Source organism: Anabas testudineus, chromosome 12, assembly GCF_900324465.2.
Source record: "Anabas testudineus chromosome 12, fAnaTes1.2, whole genome shotgun sequence".
NCBI classification, from domain to species: domain Eukaryota; kingdom Metazoa; phylum Chordata; class Actinopteri; order Anabantiformes; family Anabantidae; genus Anabas; species Anabas testudineus.
Genome location: NC_046621.1, coordinates 12087394 through 12112582, shown reverse-complemented (window position 1 = coordinate 12112582; position 25189 = coordinate 12087394). Strand labels below are relative to the sequence as shown.

The 25189-nt window shown below is 41.3% G+C and overlaps 1 protein-coding gene across 1 annotated transcript; it reads left to right on the top strand.

Moving 5' to 3' along the window:
• The first annotated feature begins 472 nt into the window (after window positions 1-472).
• Window positions 473-16974, top strand: plcb2 (phospholipase C, beta 2). The gene is made up of 32 exons (XM_026355583.1): window positions 473-645; window positions 906-983; window positions 1736-1804; window positions 2597-2737; window positions 3154-3233; window positions 3379-3432; window positions 3524-3599; window positions 3987-4087; window positions 4395-4555; window positions 4647-4793; window positions 4911-5068; window positions 6267-6349; window positions 6508-6592; window positions 7294-7495; window positions 7584-7666; window positions 7779-7875; window positions 7994-8078; window positions 8260-8384; window positions 8597-8748; window positions 9126-9290; window positions 9409-9508; window positions 9616-9720; window positions 9883-9947; window positions 10398-10488; window positions 10595-11014; window positions 11157-11340; window positions 11802-11943; window positions 12829-12893; window positions 13412-13471; window positions 13658-13715; window positions 15255-15338; window positions 16500-16974. Exons 1-32 carry the CDS (start codon window positions 562-564, stop codon window positions 16668-16670), a joined length of 3771 nt encoding a protein of 1256 aa, XP_026211368.1. The 5' UTR covers window positions 473-561; the 3' UTR covers window positions 16671-16974.
• The last annotated feature ends 8215 nt before the right edge of the window (window positions 16975-25189 follow it).

Genomic DNA, 25189 nt, shown 5'->3' with positions numbered 1-25189 from the left:
AAATGGAAATTAGTATCTGGTAGTGAAGAATTTAAAAGCTTTATTTAAAAAAATCAGCATTGACACCTCTTTCCAGAAGCATAGTCTCTATTTGTTAATGTTGATTCATGTAGGTGTTGTTTTCAGTAGGACCCGTTGCATTTAAGTGTTTTATTATTATTACTACTGTAAATTCTGTGAGCAGCACAGACTGAAATTATTTCGTCTTCATTGTCTTGTTGAGGGATCAGAAATTTCACAGTGGGACGCTGCAAAACCTGAACAAATAAAAATAAAGCTGGAGCACTTATAAATACAGAAGCTTCGAGTCTACAGCTCTGATTCTATAGGCAGTTTATTCATGTTATGTTTTTTTTCCCAACTTCATTTGCAATGCATATTTCTTGGGGTGCGTCCTGACTGTTGTCAGACTTGATGCACTTAACTCGAGTTCACTGTTTCTTTTGGATACAGCTGGAGGGATGAGCTAGTCAATAGTTATGACCATGGTGGAAATCCAGATAGTTGCAATATTATAGTTTCAGCCATAAACTAGGAGAAAGGTCATTGTAAAAGGACAAAATGAATAAAAAAAGATACTTTCTGGATCCTCCAGAAGTCAAGGACTACCTGGTCAAAGGAGAAAGGTTTACCAAGTGGTCGGAGGTGAGTGGAGAAAATTACACTTGATTTTCAAAATATCACCTGTGAGTAACTTATTTTTGTTGTTTCTTTGTTTATAAATCTTGTAATAGTAGCTGTTGGTCTTGATAAAGTTTGATCACTGAAATGTACTTAAATTAACTCTTTTGTAAAAAAGTCCCTGTCTAGTTTTGATTATTCGATCTAACAACAGCAGTTTATTATCAGTGCAGACTTTTTTTCAGACTCCATAAATGTCACATATGTCCCTTGTCTCCATTAAGGACTCCACAAAGACTGTTCCCGTAACCATGAAGATGGACCCGAAAGGTTTTTATCTTTACTGGGTCAACCAGAGCAAGGTAATCGATATGTAGAGTCTGGAAAAGAAAAGAAAACAAGTGCCTCTGCACCATGTAGGTCATCGATGTGGGGCAGTGTTGACTCCAGCTCAGTGGCTAACCCGAATGAGAAGACATCAGATAAACACAACGGGACAGATTTAAAAGATATCAAATATAAGTAGTTGTTTTTACAGTTCATATGCCCGGTGTGTGTAATATACATGATGATTAGGATCTGCCAAAGCGGTGGGATAAATGAAAGCCACATCTCTCTTCTGGTCCCAGCAGCTTGTAGAGATTATTGATTGGTGCTTATGTGGGCTCACCATCCTGCTGCAGTGTGCTGCTGAACTGTGAGGGCTTTCAGTCTTTGCCGTTTCATCTCCCTCTTTCTCTTTCTCTTTCTCTTTCTCTTTCTCTTTCTCTTTCTCTTTTTCTCTGTCTCTCTCATTGAGGCACCTTCTGTTTTTCTCCACATTGCAAAAACCTTGGAACCTACATCAAATGTGTGCCTCATGCGTCTGGGCTCAGTCACTGCTGGCACGCTCTCGTTGACTGTAAAGTGTTGACGTGCATTTCTAAATGAAAAGTCGTCCCAGCACTTCCCTACCCTTATGTTTGAAGGCAATCAAATATTTGTAACACAAACAAAGTCAATCCCATAGTTTTTGCTCTTTGCCAAAGGATGACTTGTATCGCAATCCATATTTGGACCGGCGCCTACATATTGAATTCACTTCTGAGGTTGATTCTCTGTTTCTTGTTTCTAGGAGACAACATTTCTGGATGTTGCTACCATCAGAGATACCAGAACAGGGAAATATGCAAAACTTCCCAAAGTGAGTACAGTATCATTATTTAATGTAGTAAACCTGCAGCATGATCTGACACTTAAGTCGATGTTAATTCACTGTTGTTGGTTAAATCTCTGCAGGCATGCAAATACAGTGTCAAGCCTTTAGTTTGCCCATTAGAATGAGCTATGTATTTGCATTGCAAAGGAAGGCAGTGGCCACATGAACTCAGGCTATACTCCCCCACTACAGACACACACATACACACATTCACACGGTGAATCATGGTCTGAGATTGCTGCGGGTGAGCTTGTGTGTGTCTCGAGTCGAAAGTTCACAGTTGTAGCTTCAGTTCTTGCTCCTCGGTGGCCTCCACGGAGAGTTCCGGTATGCTGCCATCATCATCCCTTAAAGAGGGGAAGTCTGAAATCTGCTCCCCTCTGGGAGAGCACAGACTAGTGCATCATCCCTGTTGGGGTGCTTTAGGTAGTACATCTTCCTCTCAGGCCCTTGAGGAGTTTTGGGAAAGCAACTCCAGCCATGACGTCAACCCTGTGCTCATGAGAGTAGCCCAGAAATGACCGGCCTAGGAGATTACTCTTCTTCCTCCTGTTTGTCTTGTACTGGACGTGAACGCTTCTGTGTGTGACTGTGAGCGAGCGCTTGAACGTCAGTGAGCACATGCAAATGTTTGCATGTCATGATCAGCACATTTGCCTGTGTTCAACAAGCCCCCGGCTGTCCAGGCAGCGCCGAGAACAAGTGCTGCACATGGAAAATGCTGAATAAAAACTCAGCTATTTTTGCATAACTTCATTCTTTCCTTTCTTAAAACAGCACCCAAAGGTCCGCAATGTGTTCAACCTTGATTTTCCAGACAGCAACCACCTCGCTAAAACCTTCACCGTCGTCTCGGGTCCAGACATGGTCAATCTGATCTATCACAACTTCTTTGCCTCTAAAGATAAAGTGACACAGGTAATAAACCACTGCACACACCGACTCTGTGTGTTATTCTCACAGTGTCCTTTCTATTTACAATCCTTCCTTACTGCTACTGATCCCCTTTGATTGTTCAAACACAGTCACACAACAATATCCATTAAACAATGAGCCACTGCTTGAACACGCTGCACCCCCTCCCTTTTAGTCTTTATTAGACTTTATGACTTCAATATCCGAATTTAATTAACTGTAATGAAATCACAATGCTTTGCTCAAACACAACATTTACTACACTCATTTCCTGTGGTACAGTCTGGTTAATGCCCTCTAGTGGCGAGTTTGTGTGGATTTCAAAGCCTGCATAATGATTTTAAAGCCTACTCCATATCAAACACAGTTCATTTTGATGATGTTGCTGTTTGTTTTTTTGTGATTAAAATGCACCTCAGAACTGGGCAAATGACATTCTTGCAATTGCCTACAATGCTGCAAGGAACAATGCGTGCAGACAAGTCTTCCTGGACAAAATGTGAGTGAACAGCATGCAGTCGCTTAGCATCACACTTTAGCTCGTAGATGCTGAGTGAACACAATATGAATTCATTTCAAAACGTATAACACAATGTCAAACTAGTACACAGTAACATTAATCCTCTTGTGTTTTTCCATCTTAGATACATTCGCCTCTCTCTTCAGACCAACAAGGATGGCAAAATCCCAGTGAAAAAGTAGGTTATGGTATAACCCTCTGAAAGTATCGTATGGCACGCAGAACACAGCCCAAATTTCTTACACAATGTTTTACTGTGTTTTTCTCAGTATTTACAAGATGTTCCCTGCGGATAAGAAGAGGGTGGAAAGTGCCCTGGCATCAGCAAACCTCCCTAAAGGAAAGGTTAGAAATTAAACCTTTTTTGAAATTTTTACTTTCCAATCTTGACTGGTGACACAGGGAGGTCCTTAGACGTCTCCTACAGTATATAGGTAGGCAAACAATCTACAAATACAGATGCTTTGGGACTGTGGCTACTAAACATAACCCCAAGAGCAGGACGAACACTGAGTGAAAGCCAAAGATTTGAAGGTATCATTGGAACAACAGGTTATTATTCCAAGGGTTCACATACTTTTTCTTGCCACCGTGAATATTTTAGTATGCTACTCCAAATGCATGACTAAAATAGGACCAAACATTTATGCTTTCAGTTTTGGGCACTGGAAATAGGTTTGCATTGTTTTTGCAATAATGATCATATGTGGATAACACATGCGTACATTTCAGTATGACACCATCAAGCCTGACGTGTTCACTGAGTCTGCCTTCAGGACCTTTCTGACACATCTCTGCCCTCGACCTGAAATCTACGAGATCTTCACTTCTTAGTGAGTCGACCCGGTCTCTGCTTCACTTCTCATTTGTTGATGTGGCTTTTATTTTTCATTGTGCAGTTAGGATTGAGTACTTTAATATTTAACAGTTCTGAAACAGAAATATGCTTTTTAACATATTCTATTTTGAAGGCCAAGTCAGAGTAAAATGGTATTCATTACCCAGTCCAGCCTCAATCATGGCTAGTCTGAGCCTCCCACTAATGCATTAGCTCCCTGGCATGTGCTGTGAGCTGTGATGGCCATGAGCAACATAATGCCCAGCACTGATGTGATTGTTACAGCTCACTGTCTTCTCCAGCTCCACCAAACCCACCATGACTAAGGAGAATTTCACAAAGTTCCTCAATGAGAAACAGAGGGACTCTCGGCTCAACGAGGAGCTGTTTCCACGTCTGCGGCAGGATCAGATCAAGGCTCTGATGGACAAATATGAACCCGTGACGACTAATTCTAACAGAGGTGAGATTCATCATTGATGACGTCTGGTAATTCATCACACATCTTATTTTTGTTTTAAATGCTTCAACGTGTATCTCTTGCTCACCTGCAGGCCTGATTTCTCCGGAAGGTCTTTTATTCTTCTTGATGGGGCCAGAGACATCCATTGTCATGCAGGACAGGCTAGCTAAGTGCAATGACATGACTCAACCCATACCCCACTACTTCATCAAATCCTCCCACAACACTTACCTGACAGGTCACCATCAGACAGTGATAAAGCTGCAATGTTTCCAAGTAGACATGCGTGACAAATTTGAATCGTTTTCGGCATATTTGGACATTTTTCTAAGACTGTGTGTCTGTCACCCTGCAGCTGGCCAGTTCTCTGGTGTGTCTTCTCCGGAGATGTACCGCCAGTGTCTGCTGTCTGGCTGCCGGTGTCTGGAGCTGGACTGCTGGAAGGGCAAACCTCCAGATGAAGAGCCCATAATTACTCACGGCTTCACCATGACAACTGAGATCCTCTTCAAGGTCGTTGCACATGTTAATAGCAGCTCCTTCAATGGGGTTTAGTAATATTTGTTTCCGTTACAATAGCTAATATTTTCAGAACCAATCTCCGTCTTTCATACTTTAAACAAAAAGGATATAAACAAACACAGATACATCCCCGTGACATGAGCAGATTGAATAACAAGAAACAATTTTACAGTGCACAAGCTAAATGTGCAAAAAGTCAATGCCAAATGGCCAACAGAGCTTTTCAAAATGATGTTAATAGTGCATCTATTTTGTTTCCCATTAACATTAAAAGCTACATTTATTTTATATGTAACAAAACACTTGACACTCAACCATGAAATCAATAAATGAACAGGAAATAAACCATAAGCCATGTTATATTCTCACAATTCTTTTTCTACATAGCATAACAATTATACTTCTATTTAGAGAACACCGTTCAAAAAAAAAAAAAAATGTGTGAGCTGAAATAACAAAGTAAAACAGCTGAATGAAGCAGAAGAGACAATCATCATTTCTGCCCACGTCCAGCGAATCTTCTCTTTGTGCTGTTTCTCATAAATCTTTGGCCTTTTCTAGTAAATGGCCAACCCCTAATTTCCCAAGAGCACAGTTATCATTGTTTCAATATGAGATACCGTATTCCTGTCTACACACACACACACACACACACACACACACACACACACACACACACACACACACACACACACACACACACACACACACACACACACACACTGTGGAGAGTCGTAACGTAGCTTGGCTGTCATGATAAGCCTATAAATTCTGTGATTATCTTTTGTTATTGTCCATGAGCATGTAAAAAAGCAAAAGAGTGTGAAGGGCTTAAAAGTACACAGGGACGCACAAACACACACTTAGTGCACACACAGGCACAGAGACACCCCTGTCGTCCTCACACACTCAACACTGCCATTTAAGGGCAGCTGGAGCTCCACCGTCCCAGAGGCCCAGACACGGCACCTCAGCACAGTTTACTGTCTGTGGCTAGATGTGATCAGCTTGGAGCTTTGGCTTCTGGGGTGGAAGTTCTGCACTTTGTCATGATGTCTGTCTTTAAGTGTTTTACTGTGTCAACAACTAAGTGCTGGTTGTACTGTCGCTTTAATTTGAATCTAATTCAAATGGAAGCCCAGTTGAATGCATACAAGTACAGCACCTGTCTTTTTGTGATGTGTGACAGGATGTTATTGAGGCCATAGCGGAAAGCGCCTTCAAGACCTCACAGTATCCAGTAATCCTCTCATTTGAAAACCACATTGACTCGTAAGAGCTTTTACATAAATTCCATCTATGTAATACTGTTAAAACAATGTAATAAAATACTGATATCATTATCCCAAATGTGATACGGAACCTATTGAGGATGCAGTTGAACCTTTCATTATGCATGTAGTAATAGTTGGTCCTCTACTTTCATCCAGGGTGAAACAGCAGGAGAAGATGGCCAACTACTGCAAAACCATATTTGGCGATGCCCTGTTAACAGAGCCACTGGAGAAATACCCTGTGAGTACACTGCTGCAACATGACTCGCTGTCAAAATAATAAAGTTAGATAAAGCTTATAAATGGGGCATCTGTTATGACAAACCAGATAAAGGATAACGTTGTTATACTGTGTGACTCAGCTGAGTTCTGCAGACTGACCACATTAACATGAAGGCAATATATGGCAAAGTTCAACTTTCAAGTTTGTACTCTGTCTTATCTCCACTAGACGTGACCCTCGCAGGCTCCCATTCCTATCAAACTGATTAATATCAACAGCCAGTGTCTGTTCTCCTCCTCTCAGCTCTGTGTGCGCGCGTTGTTTTGTGTGGGGGATGCACAAGTGCAGTGTTTGTATAGGCTATCCGACACGGAGACAGCATGTTTAGCTGTCTCGCATGTTATCAGACCCATAGCTAGGATTTTAGAAATGGTCATGATGACTCAAAATTCCCACAACACCAGCTCGCAAAGAAATTTTGATTGACCAAAAAAGGCCTTTCAGACAAGGATTCATGGTCTTTATAGGACCTGAGAGAATAGAGTCTAATGATTGTAGCGATATCTTTACCTTTCAACTAGCTCCATCATTAGGTCAAAAGGTTGTTATATGGTACAGTAACTATTACGTTAGTATTCTGGCATATTTCATTCAATGCATTGTTGTGCCTGAGCAGCATATCTAAGCCACTAGCATGGCTGTTTATTTGTAACATCCAGCTGAAACCAGGTCAGCAAATCCCTAGCCCATCCGAACTCATGGGAAAGATCCTCATCAAGAACAAGAAGGGCAGCAGTGCGAAGGCGCAGACCAAGAAAACCGCCACCGACCAGACCACAACCACAGGTGTACCCACCCAGGACACAAACGGCACTAATGAGGACCCTGCAAACCCAGCACCAAGTACCCAAGAGAACCAAGGTGGAGGACATAGACACCAAGTAAAATCAGATTAAACTCCTAAGATAGGTGTTACCCCCACATTCATTATGTTAATGTGTTTAACCAGAGGGGGATGTTGCTGCGGAGGATAACGAGGAGCAGGAGGAAACAGACGAACAAGATGAGGAGAAAATGAAGACGTCAGATGAGGTAGATGATGGCAGCTGTGAGAACAGTATGATTTCAGTTCATTGTTTTACTTCTTCTTTGTTCATGTTCAAACATCAATTCACCTCCTGTCAACCCCACCCCCCATCCACAGGGCACAGCTGGACAAGAAGTGACAGCATACGAGGCGATGTCCTCTCTGGTCAACTACATCCAGCCCAACAAATTCATCTCTTTTGACAATGCCAGAAGTACGTCTGGGACCTTCACCCCGCCAAACAGATTTTTCAAATGAAACATTGAAAAAGCACAGGTCAACAAATCAAAGTTAGTGTGAGTTATGCAAGTGTTCCTCACTTTCCTCTTCAGAGAAAAACAAGAGTTACGTCATCTCATCTTTTGTGGAGACCAAAGGCGAGGCAATGATTGCCAAGAGTGCTGTCGAATTTGTCGAGTATCCTTTAAGAGCACCGCAGATGTTGTTATTTTCTAAAAATAATAAGAAAGAAAACTGTTTTTATGTGAATGTGATTAAAAATGACAAAACATGTTGCTTCATGTTAACATGAGAGCATCCTGGTTCACATACTAATACAGAGACAGAAAGCAGTGCTTCCTGAAACCACTCCTTTCAGATACAATAAAAGGCAGATGAGCAGGATTTACCCCAAAGGAACAAGAATGGACTCATCCAATTACATCCCTCAGCCTTTTTGGAACGTGGGCTGTCAGATGGTGGCGCTCAACTACCAAACCATGGGTAAAAAAAACGTGCTGCACTATGTGAAAGGGTGCCGTGTGTACGTGCATTTACTGTCATATTTTAAAACCTGAGCTTCTGTTTTTCACCACAGCAGGTCAGTGTTGCACTTCTTTGAGCTGCACAGGCAAAGCACAGCTGCCTTGCATGCCAAATCCTCAGCGCTCCTCCTTTGTGTTAAAGAAAGGGGGGCACTTTGTGTCTGTTTTCAGATTTCCCCATGCAGCTGAACATGGCCCTGTTTGAATTCAACGGCAGAACAGGCTACCTACTCAAGCACGATGTTATACGTCGCAGTGATAAGAAGTTTGACCCTTTCTGTGACAGGATTGACACGGTCGTGGCAAGCACACTGACCATAAAGGCAGGTTCACAGATCCCTCCCTGATTCTGTCAGTTTAGCCGTCCCAGTGTTCAGCACAGGGATCCTATTATGCAAACTAGACAATGTACTAAAAGACAGTGAAAGGTGAAACTCAAGCTTTCAGAGCTGCATCATTTATTGTATTGTGGTGTACAGACAATGAAAAAGAAAAAGTGCCAAATAGCTTACAGCTAAAATATAATATTAATAAAATACAATAAAAACTTCCTGCTATGACTGATAAGCCTAGGCAGCTCCTGGTATTCAACACATTCTGAAAACCTGCTTTATTTACAACCATTGTGTCCTGAACACACATCCACGTAACAGAACTCTTCCATCTTCGGTATGTCATTAAATCTTATTCATCTCATTAGATCTATTCAGGCCAGTTCCTGTCTGACAAGAGTGTGAAAACAGGGGTTGAGGTGGAAGTGATTGGACTGCCAGGGGACCCCAAGAAGAAATATCGCACAAAGTGGACCACCACACCCAACGCTATTAACCCAGTGTGGAATGAGGAGCCTTTTGTTTTTGAGAAGGTGTGTGTCAAGGCAAATGCACTAATGCACAAATGTGCACAAACGCATGTGAGGGTGGATGTGTTTGCACCTGTTGAGTTGCTGCTGATCCTACTTTATTTGTTGCTCTTGTGAATAGATCCTTCTCCCAGAAATGGCGTCTCTAAGAATTGTAGTCCATGAGGAGAATGGTAAATTCTTGGGACACAGGATAATCCCTGTTGATGCCATCCAGTCAGGTCAGTGAAAGCAAGAATCCTAAGAGGGGTTTGCTGACTTGTTTTAGCTTCTAGATCAGGGGAACTTCTTGTTTGTGATTCACAGAGGATTGTTTTATGCCCTGCAGGCTTCCATCACATCTGCCTGCGCAGTGAGAGCAACATGCCGCTCACTCTGCCTGCTCTCTTTGTCTACATCGAGGTCAAGGACTACATCCCTGCTGCCTTCGCAGGTGCTTAGCTTTTCATTTTGTGTTTTTGTAATTGCCATGTTGCCAGAGTGACAGCCAGGAACAAGATAAGAAATGCGATGCATGTTGTTTATCTCTCTATTTAGCATATTTAAAATAACAAACCAATACTTCACTGCACACATGTATTTGACTCTCATTCAGATTTCACGGATGCCTTATTCAACCCAACAAAGGGCACAGAGAAGACCACAAAGACCCCAAAAGAGGTAATCAAAAGATGCTGCAGCAAACATAACTCATCTCCACTAAAACTGCATATCGTGAATAAGAATAAAAACACTTATATTCATTTAGCTTTTTGTAAAAAGGAAGTAGAGGACCCTTAAGAGTGAAGGTCCTGTCACGATGGTTTTTAGTTTTGCTCCAATAGCAAGGAATAACCAACCAGAAGATGTCAGATTTCATTCAGGCTGGTAGGGGGCCAGGCACCAGCCCCCTCTGGAGCCTTAAAAGTGATCATTAAAATTTTAAAATTCACTTAAAATAGGACTGGAAGCCGGGGAAGTGATTTTAAAATCCTCCTGTGACATTTTGAATTAGTTGAGGCCTTGTTGTTCCCTGTTCTCCCATAAAATCTTAACGGCTCTACTCAAGTTCTTGGAAGATGACCAAGCTTTTTATATTGTGATGTACCTGTTCTTTCTGTGCCCATGCAGTCATCATCCGACTATGTTTCTCCCTATGAGTTGCCTCTTGTGGCCCAAACCCCCACAGACAAAGCTAAGGAAAGTGAAGTTCCTGTGGCAGGTAATGACTCTTATGGCCGGGACACAGTGTTCAGAATTAATGTGACTGTTGTAAAAGGTCTTTAGAGTTGAGTTAAAAAGCCATGTTTGATTTCCGCCTGCCCTAGAAGAGGCCTCATCAGAACCTGCACCACCCGTTGATGCCAGTGACCTGTCATTGCAACCTTCACCAGAAACTAATGTGGAAGAAGCTAAAGAAGCGCCAGAGAATGAGGCAGATCCTCCTCAAACGTCCGTTACAGCTGTTATTGAGGATCCCGCACCAGATGCAGGAACATCTGAAACCCTCACTGAGTCCAGTCCCGCCCCCGAGGAGGCTGCCCCTGAAAAAGAAGCAGCCCCAGAGCCAGAGGCAGCTCCAGAAACAAAAAATGAACCGGAGAATGACTCCAGCACAATCCCAGAGCCTGCTTCAAATGACAAAGCAAGCACAGAGGATGCTCTGAAAGAGCCCGAGGTTGTGGTCGAGGCCTGTCCAGCAAGTGCAGCGCCTGGTGACTCACCTAAGTCGCAGACAAGCAGTGAAGGTAACAGTAGAATATTCAATACATTGACGGTAAAGGTCCCTGTGAAAGGAAATAGATTGAATAGATTTATTATGACTGCAAATCCACTGCAGACATAAGCAGAAGAAATCTCACAGCTAAACCCTGTGTGTTCATTCTGCAGATCCTTCAACTGTGACTACAGAAGAACTGACACAGCACAAGAACTATCAAAAGGTCATCAAGCGTCAGGAAAGAGAGATGAAAGAAGCAGAAAAGAAGTATCAGAAAAAAGGAGAGGATATGATTCAGAAATACTCAGAGTCTTTCAAGGCCCTGAAGAAGAAGGCCTCACTGAAGAAAAAAGAGTAAGGGGATGTATTGATCTTCTGTTTGCTGTCATTTTGCATTTCACAGTTAGTTTGGAGCTGAAATATGAGAGGCAGAAAAAAGTTTATCAAAAGAGAGTTGGAAAGTTTTGATAGAGGAGGGGTGTCGTGCAGTGATTCCAGAGTATGAAGAGCCATCTGTACAACTGTTTGTGTTTAGTTATACGACTAAAGACAAAGCACTTTTCTAGCTGAAGCAGAGTGTTACAGTTTGAAGAGAACAACTAAATGAATATAGGCTGCAGTGCTTTTTGTACGGTCCTCCACACGTTTCTCAAGGCCAGATGAGCATCGCTGTGTAGGATTTCCAGTAAGCACTCTCTGAAAAGAAATGTACTTTCATTTCTGTGCTTGGAGGAACAGTGGCTTTTAGTGTACTCTAAGTCCATTCCTCTTGCATATGTCCCGCTGAGCTGTATCATGTATCATGCATCTTCCAGTGGAGGGGCTAACGCTTCTGACTCTGGTGTGAAGACCGAGCGGGTGCAGGAGCTGAAGGAAAAAATGCAGGTTGAGCTGCAAGCTCTGTGGACGGAGCAGTGTGATCAGATGAAGAAGAAGAAAGAGCAGTTTGCTACAGAGGTTAGTCGAAGACACGTCTTTTATTGCAAACTCAGGCTCATTATTCCCTTTTTAATTTTTGAAAGAGACTTAATTTTGTTTTTTGTTTTCAACATAATTTAGTAAGTTGAATTAAGTTCTGACAATAAAAAACTATATTTGTCAGAATGAAGTCAATCAGAATGAAGCGGAGTAAATATAAAAACGTAATATCTTTTTATAAGTTGTGATGGGTTATTATAGGTTAAACGAACCAACCTTCAGTCATTTTGCACCTTGAACAGAAATAGGTTAATTTGTGCAGCAGCAAAGGACCTTTATTTAATAGTTTTTTGGCAAATGCATCATCAGTTTATTCCACCTCTGTATTAAATGTTTTTAAATAGACCCCGACGTGCTCCTTATCCTGTTGTAAGCTTTTATTTCTTATGCAACCACCACTCTTCTCATACTTAGGTCCTAGTTTTCCTTATTATACTTAATGACTGAACTCCAAAATAAGGTTCATTTCCAAGGTTCACGCTGCACCTCTAACGGAGCACCTAATTTTACCTCCCTGCGCTGTGTGTCAGATCATGGGCGAGCAGCCAGGGCTTTAGAGACTCTATTGATTATACATAAGACCCAGGTGCTTGGGGGTGCTCTGAATCTGCATGAGTCGGGAGGGTCAATAAGGTAATTTACCAAAAGGTTGGCACCTCAGTCGACAGAGTGTAGAAGTGCTGTGGAGTGAGCTGACAGTTAGCAGCTCGCGTACAGGTCTTGGGCCAAGTGGACTGGTCTGAACTTTTATTCAGGTTTAAAAAGAACAACTTTAATCACACACAGTAAGCACATTGTTATTTAGAGCTTCCAATTTTCTTATACTAACTGTGACTATGACACCTCCTTCTTTTATTATGACAGAGACTGGCCAGACTGATGGAGATGGCCACAGAGAGACACAGCAGTGAACTGAAGACCCTGGAGAGGTGTGAGCACATATACGACACATTAGGGACAGGCTGAGTCTGTCCAATCTGTGCCTTGAGACTGGTCCATGTGTGTGTGTGTGTGTGTGTGTGTGTCACCTCAGGTGAAACACTTGACATTTTGCAAAGAGAATACCTCAAATAAAGAATGAGTCACCCCCCTGTGCAGGTCTTTCAATGTCCTTGACTGGCTTTATGATATTCTTATGTGTTTTATCCCAAGTCCCCAGCTGGCAGATGGTTAGCTCAGGACAACCATTATCCAACAGGTGTTTAAACAGCAGTAGGGAATTGAAGTCAGTCCTGGTCATCTACCGGTCCACACAAGCTCTACAACACAGCATTTAAGCCTCTCTTTCATCTATAAAGAAAAGGGCACAGTACAAACAGACAGCCCTGTATTTCCTGCAATTCCTTTTTTAAATTTATACTGTATTTAAAGTATACATTTAAAAAAACAGATATAGTTTTTCAGATTTTAAACCAAGCTTACTTTCTGTCTTTGCCTTGTTTTGCAGTGAAACCAAAGAAAATAGGAAGAAAATCCTCTCAAAATGTCCATCGTCAGACAAAGCAAAGTGAGTCCACAGTGCGACCTTGCCTTTACTTAAATTGTGTTTCCATTCATTGCTGTTTCTCTCGCTGAATTACAGCTTCTTGTGAAAAGAAAGAAGACAAATGAGAATGCACATGGCGTCTGGCTTGATTTGATGATTTTTTTAACATTATGTACAAATGTGAAAATTTTAATTATGTTTTCTTAGGCTGAAAAAGGCAATGAGCACAGAAGTGTTGGATGAGACCAGTCAGTCCGATGGTGCCGTAAGTACAGATTATTTCTTAATGAAGTTCACTTAAAGTAGTAGATTAAGATTGATGCATGTATGTTTAATTAAATGATTAGTTAGACATTCTGAGATTCTCATATTTGCTTTCTTGCTGAGAATAACATGAGATGATTGACACCACTCTCGTGTCTATATCCTACCCATCAGCCTTCAGTGGATTAGCTTAGTTTAACATTAAGACTGAAAACAAGGGTGACAATCGCTGTCCATAGGAAATAAAATCTGTCAGCATACAGATTGTTGACCTATGTCACAGTTTGTTTGTTTAATTAATACAAAAATAAAAGTACGTCCTGGACTCTTGTTGTCACCTAGAGGTTGTCGGGCAACTGTCATGTGGCCAAGAAATAGTAAGCCTTTTGACAAAAACACTCCACGTTGGGATATAATTCAGATCACTGTTCTCAAAAGAAAATTAAGCTTTAAGACTGTAAATAAAAATTGTTTTCAAAATGTTCAATTATTCCCTTAAAATAGATGTCCCTTAATTTTAATTGTGGTCTGAAAGCACACACACACATGCATCACTCATTTACTGTGTCACGTGTACCTGAAACAGTATTAATGTCACAACTCTGTTAAGCACGTATTGTATTTTAAGGTGTAACTATGGTTACAACCAGGCAGTAAGTCTCTAAAGATCAGAATAAAACACTGAAAAGATATCACTTGAGGCATGCAACAGCGCTTTCCTTTTATATATCTGCACACATGCTTATATACAGTACACCCACGTAAAGCGATGCACACACACACATACACACCTGTCATTCTGCGATTGTGAGCACACTAAGTGACACACACGCAGACACACACGTATTGCTGAACTGTATGCGCACCTACACGCACGTGAGTGTGCACACCCACTTAGCCACAAGCCTCCCACACATAGAAACACACACCTTTTATCCAGTAAAGCGTGTGTGCAAAGGGCAGCAGGACCTGTCCATAGGCCGGGCTTGTCTATTACTCAGAAGCTGTTTACAGGGAGCAGGCTAATCCATGTGTGGTCAATGACTCACTGAGCTCTGCTCTTGTTCATCTGTTGGTTCATCAAGACTCAGACCTGTTGTATTTGTACTCTGACTCATTTAACACTGGTCCTCTCCAATCAACTCTGTCTGGTGTGCAGCACACCCCTTGTCAGCCCTCCACACGTTAGTGTCGCTGATCTGCTTAATCAGTGTTTGCTCATTAATTACTTTATAACAGAATCCCTTGTTTAATCAACACAGCTTCAGTATTGAATGGAATAATACATGGTAATGAGGGCTGCGCAGATGAACTAGACAAGTCTAACCTGTTGTGACTTATCTGTATTGATTGTCTCGCTCAGGTTGCATCCCAAGGGTGCACTCTTCTGTCTTCAGATATACATACTCTCACAGGGAGAAACGTGAGCAGATCAAGTATTTATCCTTCAGTTGATGCCAAATGCACACAGGCTCAAACCACAAATCAATAGTGTGTCCAGTACTGACATGTTCTGTTGCACTTTGTTGTGTTGTTACAGTCTTCAGATTACAGCCCACAGCAAGAGGCTCTGATGAAGAAACAAGCTGCTACGCTGGAAGAAATCAAGAACCTCACTCATCAGGTGACTTACAGCATAGCTGGAAAAAAGCTAAACGTGTATTTTGTGCAATGCTGAAGACCCGTGAAGACTTTCTTCATTTGCTTCCAAGAATTTCAGGTGCTTCCACCAAAGGTTCCTGGAACTTTCACTTCTCAGGAACTAATGTGGGGCAGGGGTGAAAGGTCTTCCAATACTATGTGATTTCGATTTCCACAAAAAGCGACAAAGCCTTGGGAAGATAAACCAAATTAGTTTAGAAACATAGGAAGTGGTGAAAGTCAGTAGAAAGGCCCCTTTAGTTCCTGATTTCTGCAAAACGATTTTTTGGTTCCTGGTCCTTGTAGAGAAAACACTGTCCTACATTATTCCCTGATGACCTGAAAAACCAAATCCTAACCCTAAAGTCTAAATCAATAGTCCTACTGATGGTAATAGCAGGCGTTTCCCCACGTTGTGACCTTGTGAAGAGGTTTTTGTCCCCGCGCTTTGATCGAAACACATGCAGATAAACACATCTACAATCCAGACTCTGCCCACAACAAATCCACGTTTTTCAAATACATTGTTGAGCGTAGCCATCTGTCCATTTGCTGATTGTACGCAATGCTAAAGTGTGACACATCCAGTTTAGGCAACCGAGAAAGTCCAGTGAAGATCCCACAGCTGTAACTGATGTCAGAGCATGTTTTTATGACAATGCTGGGCTTTGAGTCGGTGAAATCCTGGCAGTTGGTGTTGAGAAAAAAGGCGTTAGATCGTTTAGACATTGACGTGCAAATGCCAGATGGATGGTGTTTTTCTCACTAGTCCCACCAGTAGTATTAGCTTACAAACGCAATTTCTGATATTGTGAAAAGTAGGAGGAATTCAAGTGAGGCCTAATAAACAAAGGGACAAATGAGGATAACTCATTGGTCTCCTGTTGGACGGCATGCCGCCTTCACCTGCGCTGACAGGGTTGTAATCTGTTGTTTACATTGACTCATGTAGGAGGATTTTAATTTGTTAAAATAGTGATAATATCTGTCTTCAACACAGCCACACTTTATTCAATATGCTGAAATTTGAAATCAATACTTTCCGTGGTGTTCAAGCACCTCATGGAGAAAAGACTATAAAAAACATTAAAAAGTCTTTTTGAAGCAGTAACTTGAGACTAACCTTTGGCCCCTTTGACTACAGCTCAATCAGGAGGCGCTGAAGGAGCACGCACAGAAATTAAGGTCTCTGCCAGGGGAGGTGAAGGAGACTGTTAACGTCTGTGTCGGGGCTCACTTCCCCGAAATGGTCGACCAGACTGGAAACAAGAAGTTGGAGGGAGTCGGCTTCTACGGAGATGTCTTTCTGGGTTAAACTCTTCTTTTGACACCTCAACTTAAAAAAAATAAGACGAATTAGTTTTCTCAACTACAGAAGGTCTGTGTGAAGTTTCAATTTAGAGGGGGCTATTCATAGAGGGGCTTTCAGCCATAATGATGCTTTCATTGGTATGCTGTAGACAAAAAGTTAGACGATGTAATTCATATACAACATTTATTTATTTCTCCCTAAACTGACATTTTCAGTGACAATGTGCAGCAAAAACTGGCCTGAAGTGTGATGACTTGCTTGTGTGAGACCATTGTGAAACATAAGTGTGCTGTAATAACAAAGAATCTTGCCACAAAGCCATTAAACACAGAAAACATGCAATAAATATACATTACAGTACTATATACATGCAGAAGGATTTTCTATTATTTTTTGTTGTGACAAGCTCAAACTCAGGACCCTGACAACACATTTCACTTCTTCCTCTTCTTGTAAACTAAAAGGCCTTTTGCACATAGTTCAAAAGACTTAAAAACAGCTCTGGTTGAGAGTCCTCCACCAAGTATATTAAGGTTTAGAGGATTTTAAATGGATAAGACACAGTCAGAGTGATTTTGTGTAGAACAGTTGAGTTTGTCTTACTCCCAGGACACCATCTCCTGACCAGCCTGGTGTAGAGTGAGTACATGATATCATATATTTAAGGAAATATACAAAAATGTGGTGTAAATGTTTATTTAATAAAAACAAACACTGACAGTGGCACTGACAGAAGCACAGTCTAGGAAACAACAGTGGTATTTGTGCTAACTTGAATCTCAAATGTCAAAAAGAGCTCCCTCTCTGTGCATTTCCTCAACCCTCTGCAGTGTAATTTGGGGCATTATAACATGACTGATTCATAATACCACAAAATTGCTATCTTTGTTCTCTGCAACACACATGAGCACTGGTTTTCAGAACAGAGCCGGAATAAAAGCACGTGGCCCACAGAAAACGCAGATCACTCGGGTGAAAAGTTGGAGGAACTGAGAAGCGTTCAATCCATATATGGCGCTTGAAACGACAGGGACCGGGACGATCTGTCGCATCAATGAGAGGCACATATTCCTTCATGTGTTTTCACACTCATGCATGCATTTATTCATGAACACAGCTTTTCTCTGACTCACCACATACAGCAATCTGTCGATATGTCTTATTTCCTTTTCGGTGTGGCACCACTCTCCTGAATCAAATGACACGAGTGACATTTGAAAGTGCTGAATCTGGACAGGCCATGTCTGGGACACACAGATTGTGCCTGAGAGTCCTGCCACCTCATGCACAACACAGATGAACTGTGAGCTTTAGAGTGTGAAACCAGTCAGCCCTGAATCACTGGCCTGATAATCTTGCATAAGATGAAGGCAGCTCTGTCTGAGACCAGCTGGAGAGGGATGGCCTGAGCAGGACATTTAACAAGAAGGCAACACTGTGTGTGCTCTCACCAGCATGAGATGGAAAGCCAAAGAAAGGAAGGAAGTGTTTCCGATCACACACACACACACACACACACACACACACACACACACACACAAAATTACAGAGCAGGCACTGAAGCAGATGTTATGATGGAAAGTTCAATATTGATTGCCAGACAGTTCCCAGAGCATCCGTGTTCAGGCAGAAACGTAAAATTACATTAGATATAGATAAAGGTGGAAGTGAGCATGAATGAGACCATCAAGCATGAATTGTAACAGACTACTCACAATGCTTAAATGCAATCGTAATGCTACATATTATTACACATTTATGTTACACATCAAATGTAGAATGAATGAATATATGGTTAAATGCTTCATAAACCTCAAACACATGTTAAATATATGTGGTTATATGTTTATTATTTAACCCGAAATTGAATGCAACGATTTCATCTCACTATTAAACTATTTATTTGGAAAAATATTCACTTTTAAAAAGCATAAAATCTGTTAGCTCTAGCCATCAGTGCAGTCCTATTGAATCTTGGCAGCAGCTGAAAAGGCATTCATTCTGTGCCCAATTGCTCTATTTTAATCCTACAACAAACTACATAGAAACTGAGCCCTGCAATTTAAACACTCAAATCTGCACAATGTTCTCATTTATTGTGCAAAACGCAATGTTAAAACGACATCAGGCGAGAACAGCGATAGTGTATTTTTGCACAGATGTACACAAAGAGCAACATCCCTGTGAAGTTCTGCGTGAAGACTCAACTGCTCTTCTCTTCTTGTTCCTGTTTGAGGAAGTAGACCTGACCCACAGAAGGTGTGGAGTCTTGATCCGCAGTCCATCTTGGCTTGAAGTGGATGCTATCCTGGATGAATATCAAGCACCCACGCCTCCCCCACCACACACACACCACCCACTGAGGCTGCTCTGTCACAGGCTGCTTGTGTTTGTGTGTTGGATCCTTCTGTGGGCTGCATACTGTACTTAGACTATCTTTACTGAAGTAAAAGCTGTGGCCCGAACAAGATATGAAAGTATTGATTCCTTCACACATGATATGTTCACATGCTGTGCTCAGGCTGCATCAACAGCCTTGCACAGTTGCATGCACAGTTCTGTTAAAGCCACGGTTATGGCTTGAGCTTAGCAGCCTAATGTGTATTCAAGGAGGCTCATCTCCCTGCAGTAAGACTCCCTCTCTGCCTGCATGTCGCATGAGCCCTGAGGATCTATAAGAGGCACCTTCATTCTCTCAGAGATGCAAATTTTAATTTCCTATGTGTGTTGAAGATATGGTACTTACATTAGATACAAAAAATTACACACAGACACACACACACAGACACCCACATACTGTAAGCCAGCACCAGACAGCACGCTAATGGCCACTTGAAAGCTGATTTCTCTCATGTTCCCCAGACACGTTTGGAGCTAAAATTCATGCCACCAGCCCCAGGTTGGTTGATTTATCTCTGACACTCTCCACCATTTGGATACTTCGTTGCCTGGTAATATCTCAACGCCATAACAGATTTTTTTCTAAATGATAATCAGAGTCAAATATGTTAAGTGAATTAAATTTAGAAAGAACAAAACTGTTTAATAAGTCACAACAGTTGGAATTTCAATCAGTTTTGTTTCATTTGGCACTGAAAATTCAAGACATGAATAAAGAGAAAAACAGTTTCTGGACCCTCACTGTACTGAGAGACATGATGCTACACTACAACCAGTCACACATATCTATCTTCTATAGCTACTGTACAGGAACCGCAGTGATTTTATTATGGGTAGCTGTCAAGACCAAAACATCAATTCATTCCCCCACTTCTTTTTTTTTCTGCCGTGTAGGGCAGCAGCTGACAAGAATGGTGGGTGTGAAAATCATCATGTCTGCGGTATTACACCCACAATGTCATGACAACATGCATTTTAAGATGTGCACTTAAGGCAAGTGAGTCACCAAGTGCATCTTTTCAAAGTAATGACACTCTTACCACGGGCTCGTTTGATGTGAAACTTGTGGAACTGGATGCTGCATGTAGCTAGAAAAGGAGGTCACAGGAACCAGTGTGAGCTTTTAGCAGGTGAACACTGAGTGACAGAACATGTGGGGGAGCAAATAGGTAGCCATGGGGCCCAGGTCCATGACTTCATTTACAAAGAGGTAAAGTAGCCTGTTGGAGCATGGAGGGTTGTCATTTACAGAGCTTTTATGTCTTCGGGTGAGGTTTGATTGATTTGGTCTTCCTCTGTGGTTCATGTTGTCATTCATCACATCTAAATCCAATGTCTTCAAGCACAGATATAGTGAAATATGTATAATCAATATAAAGTTCAATGCAAAACAAAACAAAAAGACTGTATTCTTTGTAACTTGCGCTACATTAATTGACATCGTGTGAAATCATTTGTTATTGTCTTAAAGCCTCCAGGTGCTTTTTTCCTCTGTTTTCCCCTCTGACCCAGCAAAACCGAGCATTTGCTGCTGCTTCACTCGTGACTGTGACTATGTGGCAGACCTTTACACCAGGTGCAGCTAAGTGTTACCCATCTATGTGCAGCGTGACCATCAAACAAATTCATTTGTTATCCATTTGTACAATTTATTGAGCTGTCAGAGGTGAGCGGGGCTGCAAGGCCACAAATAGGGCCTGTCAGGTGGGAGATGGAGAGGGAGCTCTATGGCCCTCCATCTCTTCCGCATCATTGCAGAGAAGGATTTCCATCAGACCCGATAGAGCAAGGAGGGGATACAGGTGGCTCATTGGAAACACTACCGAGGTTCAGCAAAAGGTTTTGTCTGCACAAATGCAAGTTTACTTGTTTAACATGAAATCACGGACAACTTTGCAATGGAGACGTATGCATAGATGTATCTATGCAATGTATTTTCAGATAAATGTCAGGAAATAAAGTGTCACAAGCCTGCTTTATCTGGGCCTTTGTTTTTATACCCTAGATTTCTACAGTGCTGCTTTTCTGCTTGGACTGCTGTCATGGGCGGATGACAGCAGAACACAGGCCAGTCACGCTGTAGATGCTAATTCTCTGTTGTCCAAAATGCCTCAGACTGAGAACTGATATTAGAGTCTCTTTAATCCGACGGCCGAAGGAGCAACCTACTGTTTTGGCAGCCTGGCAGGCCTGAGTCAGGGGGATAATTGATGAGAGCGGAGGCAGCGAAGGCGCTGAGGAGCCTGCCTCATGGCCAATAACATATCAGTGGCTCTCGTGACTGGCAGCTCCTGGTGTGCTGTCTCTGTCTTCAGCTCCATGTAATTTTCCACTCTAACCCTGCTCTTCTTTTTGATCTTTAGTCTTCCTTGCTATCTGTCCTCTGTCTTTTCTCAGTAAAAATATTAAAAACCTGTTGGTAAGCTTTCATCCTCTGCACATAATGAAACAACAAAGTGACTTTCATTAAGGTTAGACGTTCTGACATTTGTTTTCTGCTATGGGACAAACACCGTGACCTTGCATCAACCTTAGTACTGACACAAACACGCCATGGTTACACAGTGACAGCAGACCAGCTGCTGCCTCTTTCCTGGAAAGGAAGGAGCGTGAAATCTTCAATCTATGACTGCTGTGTCCTTGTATCAAATCAATGGGCATTAGAGGAGCTGAAGGGACACAGACACATGATTGCTTTTGCTGAATACAAATTCATCAACTTAGTGCTTTTGTCCCTGCAGGAGTTCTTATTCCCTACTGCTCAAATGACAGAACTACCTGTGTGAAGATGTTACATAACTGTGAGGAAACAAAAGTCATGTTGTTGTGTTGTGATTTGATATTTCAACACAAGGAAAGAACAACAAGAGGTCTGAAAAGAAGCCTGTAATAACACTGACATGTTCTACAAACACTTTTCCATGTTAGATGCATATCACCTGATTAATTTTGCCAGTATTTCTCTCATAACAAATCTGCGCAGGGAATGGAAACTAAAAGTCACCGCAAGCTGCATCCTGTTTTCCACACAGTGCAAGGCAGGTGATAGCCTGAGCCCCATCATTCTCAGGTGTGCTCAATTAGCAGGGAGAAGACAAAGTAGTCCGTGGAGGATGAGGGCATGCTGAGTCACTCATAAGAAAACATTTTTAGTTACAATGAATGGGCCGTGTTGAATCGGGTCCCGAATGAATTCTATTTCCTACCTTGCACTCACATGCCAATTTAGTCCCAGGTGTTAGTAGCTAAGTGGAGACACCAAGGGGTTTTAGCACAGTGTTCTTTTTCCATTTAGAAGCTTTTCTGGATGAATCTTGAGTGATTTGATGATTTTTTTGGCACTGACAGTGCATTCTCCCCAGTGACTAATTAAGACATTTAGGCCTGTGGATAACACCTTAACTTGACACAAGCTTTAATTCCCAATCAGGCATTCAAAGTGGCTCCTATACTTGGGCCAGGCCCGCAATGAATGGGAGATCAGGTATTTACTATGATATCGCTGCTTTATTGCATACATCTGTTCAATTAGCAAATCTCACGGTGCCAATGCAATCACACTGTGATTATTTCATCCACAGTTCACTCATTTCTGATCAGTGCATGTTTGATGTTGAGCGAATGGACCGTTTAGATTTTAAAGCATGGATATGTACTTCTTAGCCAATATACTGCCATCACTGTACTATTACTAACTTATTTCAGTATCCACTCTTGGATATGATGTATCTGTATACAGAATTAGCTCAAAGGTGAAATTCACCTGAACTGTGCTGTACAGATACAGATAACCAGCATTAGCCAAAAGTCTTGGGACCAACACAATAACTCAAGTATAAACCACAGCCTGCCTACAAGCATGCACAAAGTCCAACCAGTTTAAGTCTATTTATGGACAAACTGCCTTCTGAAAAAGAAGCTAAAGTCTCAGGATGTTCAACACCTGATAAAAAGTCTCATGGTGAGAAAGTGTTATCAAGATCTGTGCAACACTCTATGTCTGTTTTATTAGTTTTATCCTAGAGGAAGCCTGCTATTTGTTACATATTTACCCTCTGAGACAGATTAAAGCATTTAGCTGAAGCTGGTGTCATTTTGCTGAAACGGTCTGAGATGTTTTTATGGTTTCATCAACATGCTGTACAGTGGGTAATGTGTAAAAGGGATCTAATGAAATTTGTGTAGGAGTCAGATAAAGAGATATGTCATAAAATACTGAATCACTGATACTGTGCTGTATGTTAATTAGATTTGTAGTAGATTTAGTAGAAGGTAGCAGGGCACATCTGTTCAAGGATTTGTTCTATTATGTTTCCAAATGTGTAAGACTTAGCAGCTGCATAATGCACCATGTGCTACCCACTGCAAAATCATCCCTTGAACATCACAGTAATCTTAGTCTGACAGCTATCATTCTCTCACACAGCTGCCTGCCTGCTATTGATTAAATGTAGACTTGCATAAATGGCTATTCTACCTATATAATAAATTAGAGACAGGAGTTATTTCTTTGAACTGCTACTTTAGGCCTTGCTAAAGGCTCTCTGAGCAATAATGCTCTTGCACTTCTAATTCATGCATGAAGTGCCTCGTTTTGTGTTTTTATTTTGAATGCTAATTTGCTCATGTTAGAATCCTAACGTGCTACATGAAGATGGTAAACAGCAAACCAGCTGAACATCAGCACATCAGTACTGCCATTGTCCAATTTTACCTTATAGCTTACTTGTGCACAACTACAGCTTTGCAGAGCTGCTGGCATATAAATACATACAAATACATAGTGTAGTTTGATCATATACAGCTTTACATGTTTTCATCTTACAAGCAACATATTGAGCATACAGTCATAATGTGACCTTGTTATAAAAACGTGTGGTGAGATGAAAAAATACATCTGCATTAAAAGAATAGCTTCCACCAGGTGAATGATACACAGGAGGAAGTGTTGGTCTGTTGATGAATTTCCTCCCTGTTTAGCTCAGTGAACAGCTCTCGGTGCTATATAAAGGACACGCTGAGAGTTTGATGAAGCCGGATGGTGAACAGTGATGAAGATGGAAGCGCAGCAATGTTTCTCTCACCTCCACTTTGGCACAGTTTTGGTCCTGCAGAGATTTATATTAGCAATTAAAATGAAATTCTGTTCTTGTGGAGGACAAGCATGTGCTTGAAAGGGTCCTTGTTGCTTTTTATACACAGGTCTTGGCAATGTGTGTAAAAAAAAAACAAAAAACGTTTAAATATATTGCTTTGGACATTAAAAATGCAAAATACAAGTTTGAAAGCTTTAAGCAAATTGGAGAATAATCAAAGAATAAATTTAATTTGCATATTACGGAAAATGAAATGACAGAGGAAAATGACTGCTCACTTTACATCACACAAAATAGTGCAACACTACAACTGTCAACACTATTATTGTTAATGTTGTGAACAGTTATATTTAGATAAGCAGCCCACATCACATGGACATGTCAGTATTATCAATGTTACTTCACAAACTCATACAAACAGCAAATGTGTTTAAAGGGATCCTAGTTAGTCAATGGACTTATTTATTAGTTCGTTTCTTGAGTTGGATTTACTCCACGTACTTCAGGCAAAAGTAAATAATTGTAAAACCTTGATAGCATCAGGGAAAAATAGAGTAGCACTTGAAATTGGTGGACTGTATTGTTTGTGGACGAAGCAAACTGCAAGCAAAAACGCAGTGTGGGATTGAAGGATGGATGCAGCATTTAAAAGACGTTACATGGTAAAATGTTAATTTTTATTTCTTTGAACCAAGTTCACAGAGCCCGGTTTCAATATTCATGATGACAATGTTGATCTTTAATAGAAGTAGAACTCAACATAATGAGCTATTCATAGATTTCAGAAAATGCTGAATCGCCTTCTTCTATTTTTGACCAGCAAGACTTCATGTTCATTTTATTTGCATCCAAGAAAAGTGAAAATAGCGCATTTAAAGTTAACCTTACAGACCTCACATGAAAAACACTGGCCATGTTTTTCTCCTTGAGTAATTATTCTGTTCAAATAGCATACATTTCTCTCCAGGCAGAGAGTGCTTGGGCTGAATGGATGCTGCTACCGCACAATGGTCCTTAGACATTTGT

Bases quoted from the DNA above. Each gene is read 5' to 3' on its own strand.
- plcb2 (XM_026355583.1), top strand. From the start codon at position 562: ATGAATAAAAAAAGATACTTTCTGGATCCTCCAGAAGTCAAGGACTAC. The intron at 1,805-2,596 runs GTGAGTACAGTA...TTCTTAAAACAG, and splicing joins AATATGCAAAACTTCCCAAA to CACCCAAAGGTCCGCAATGT. The intron at 6,593-7,293 runs GTGAGTACACTG...TGTAACATCCAG, and splicing joins AGCCACTGGAGAAATACCCT to CTGAAACCAGGTCAGCAAAT.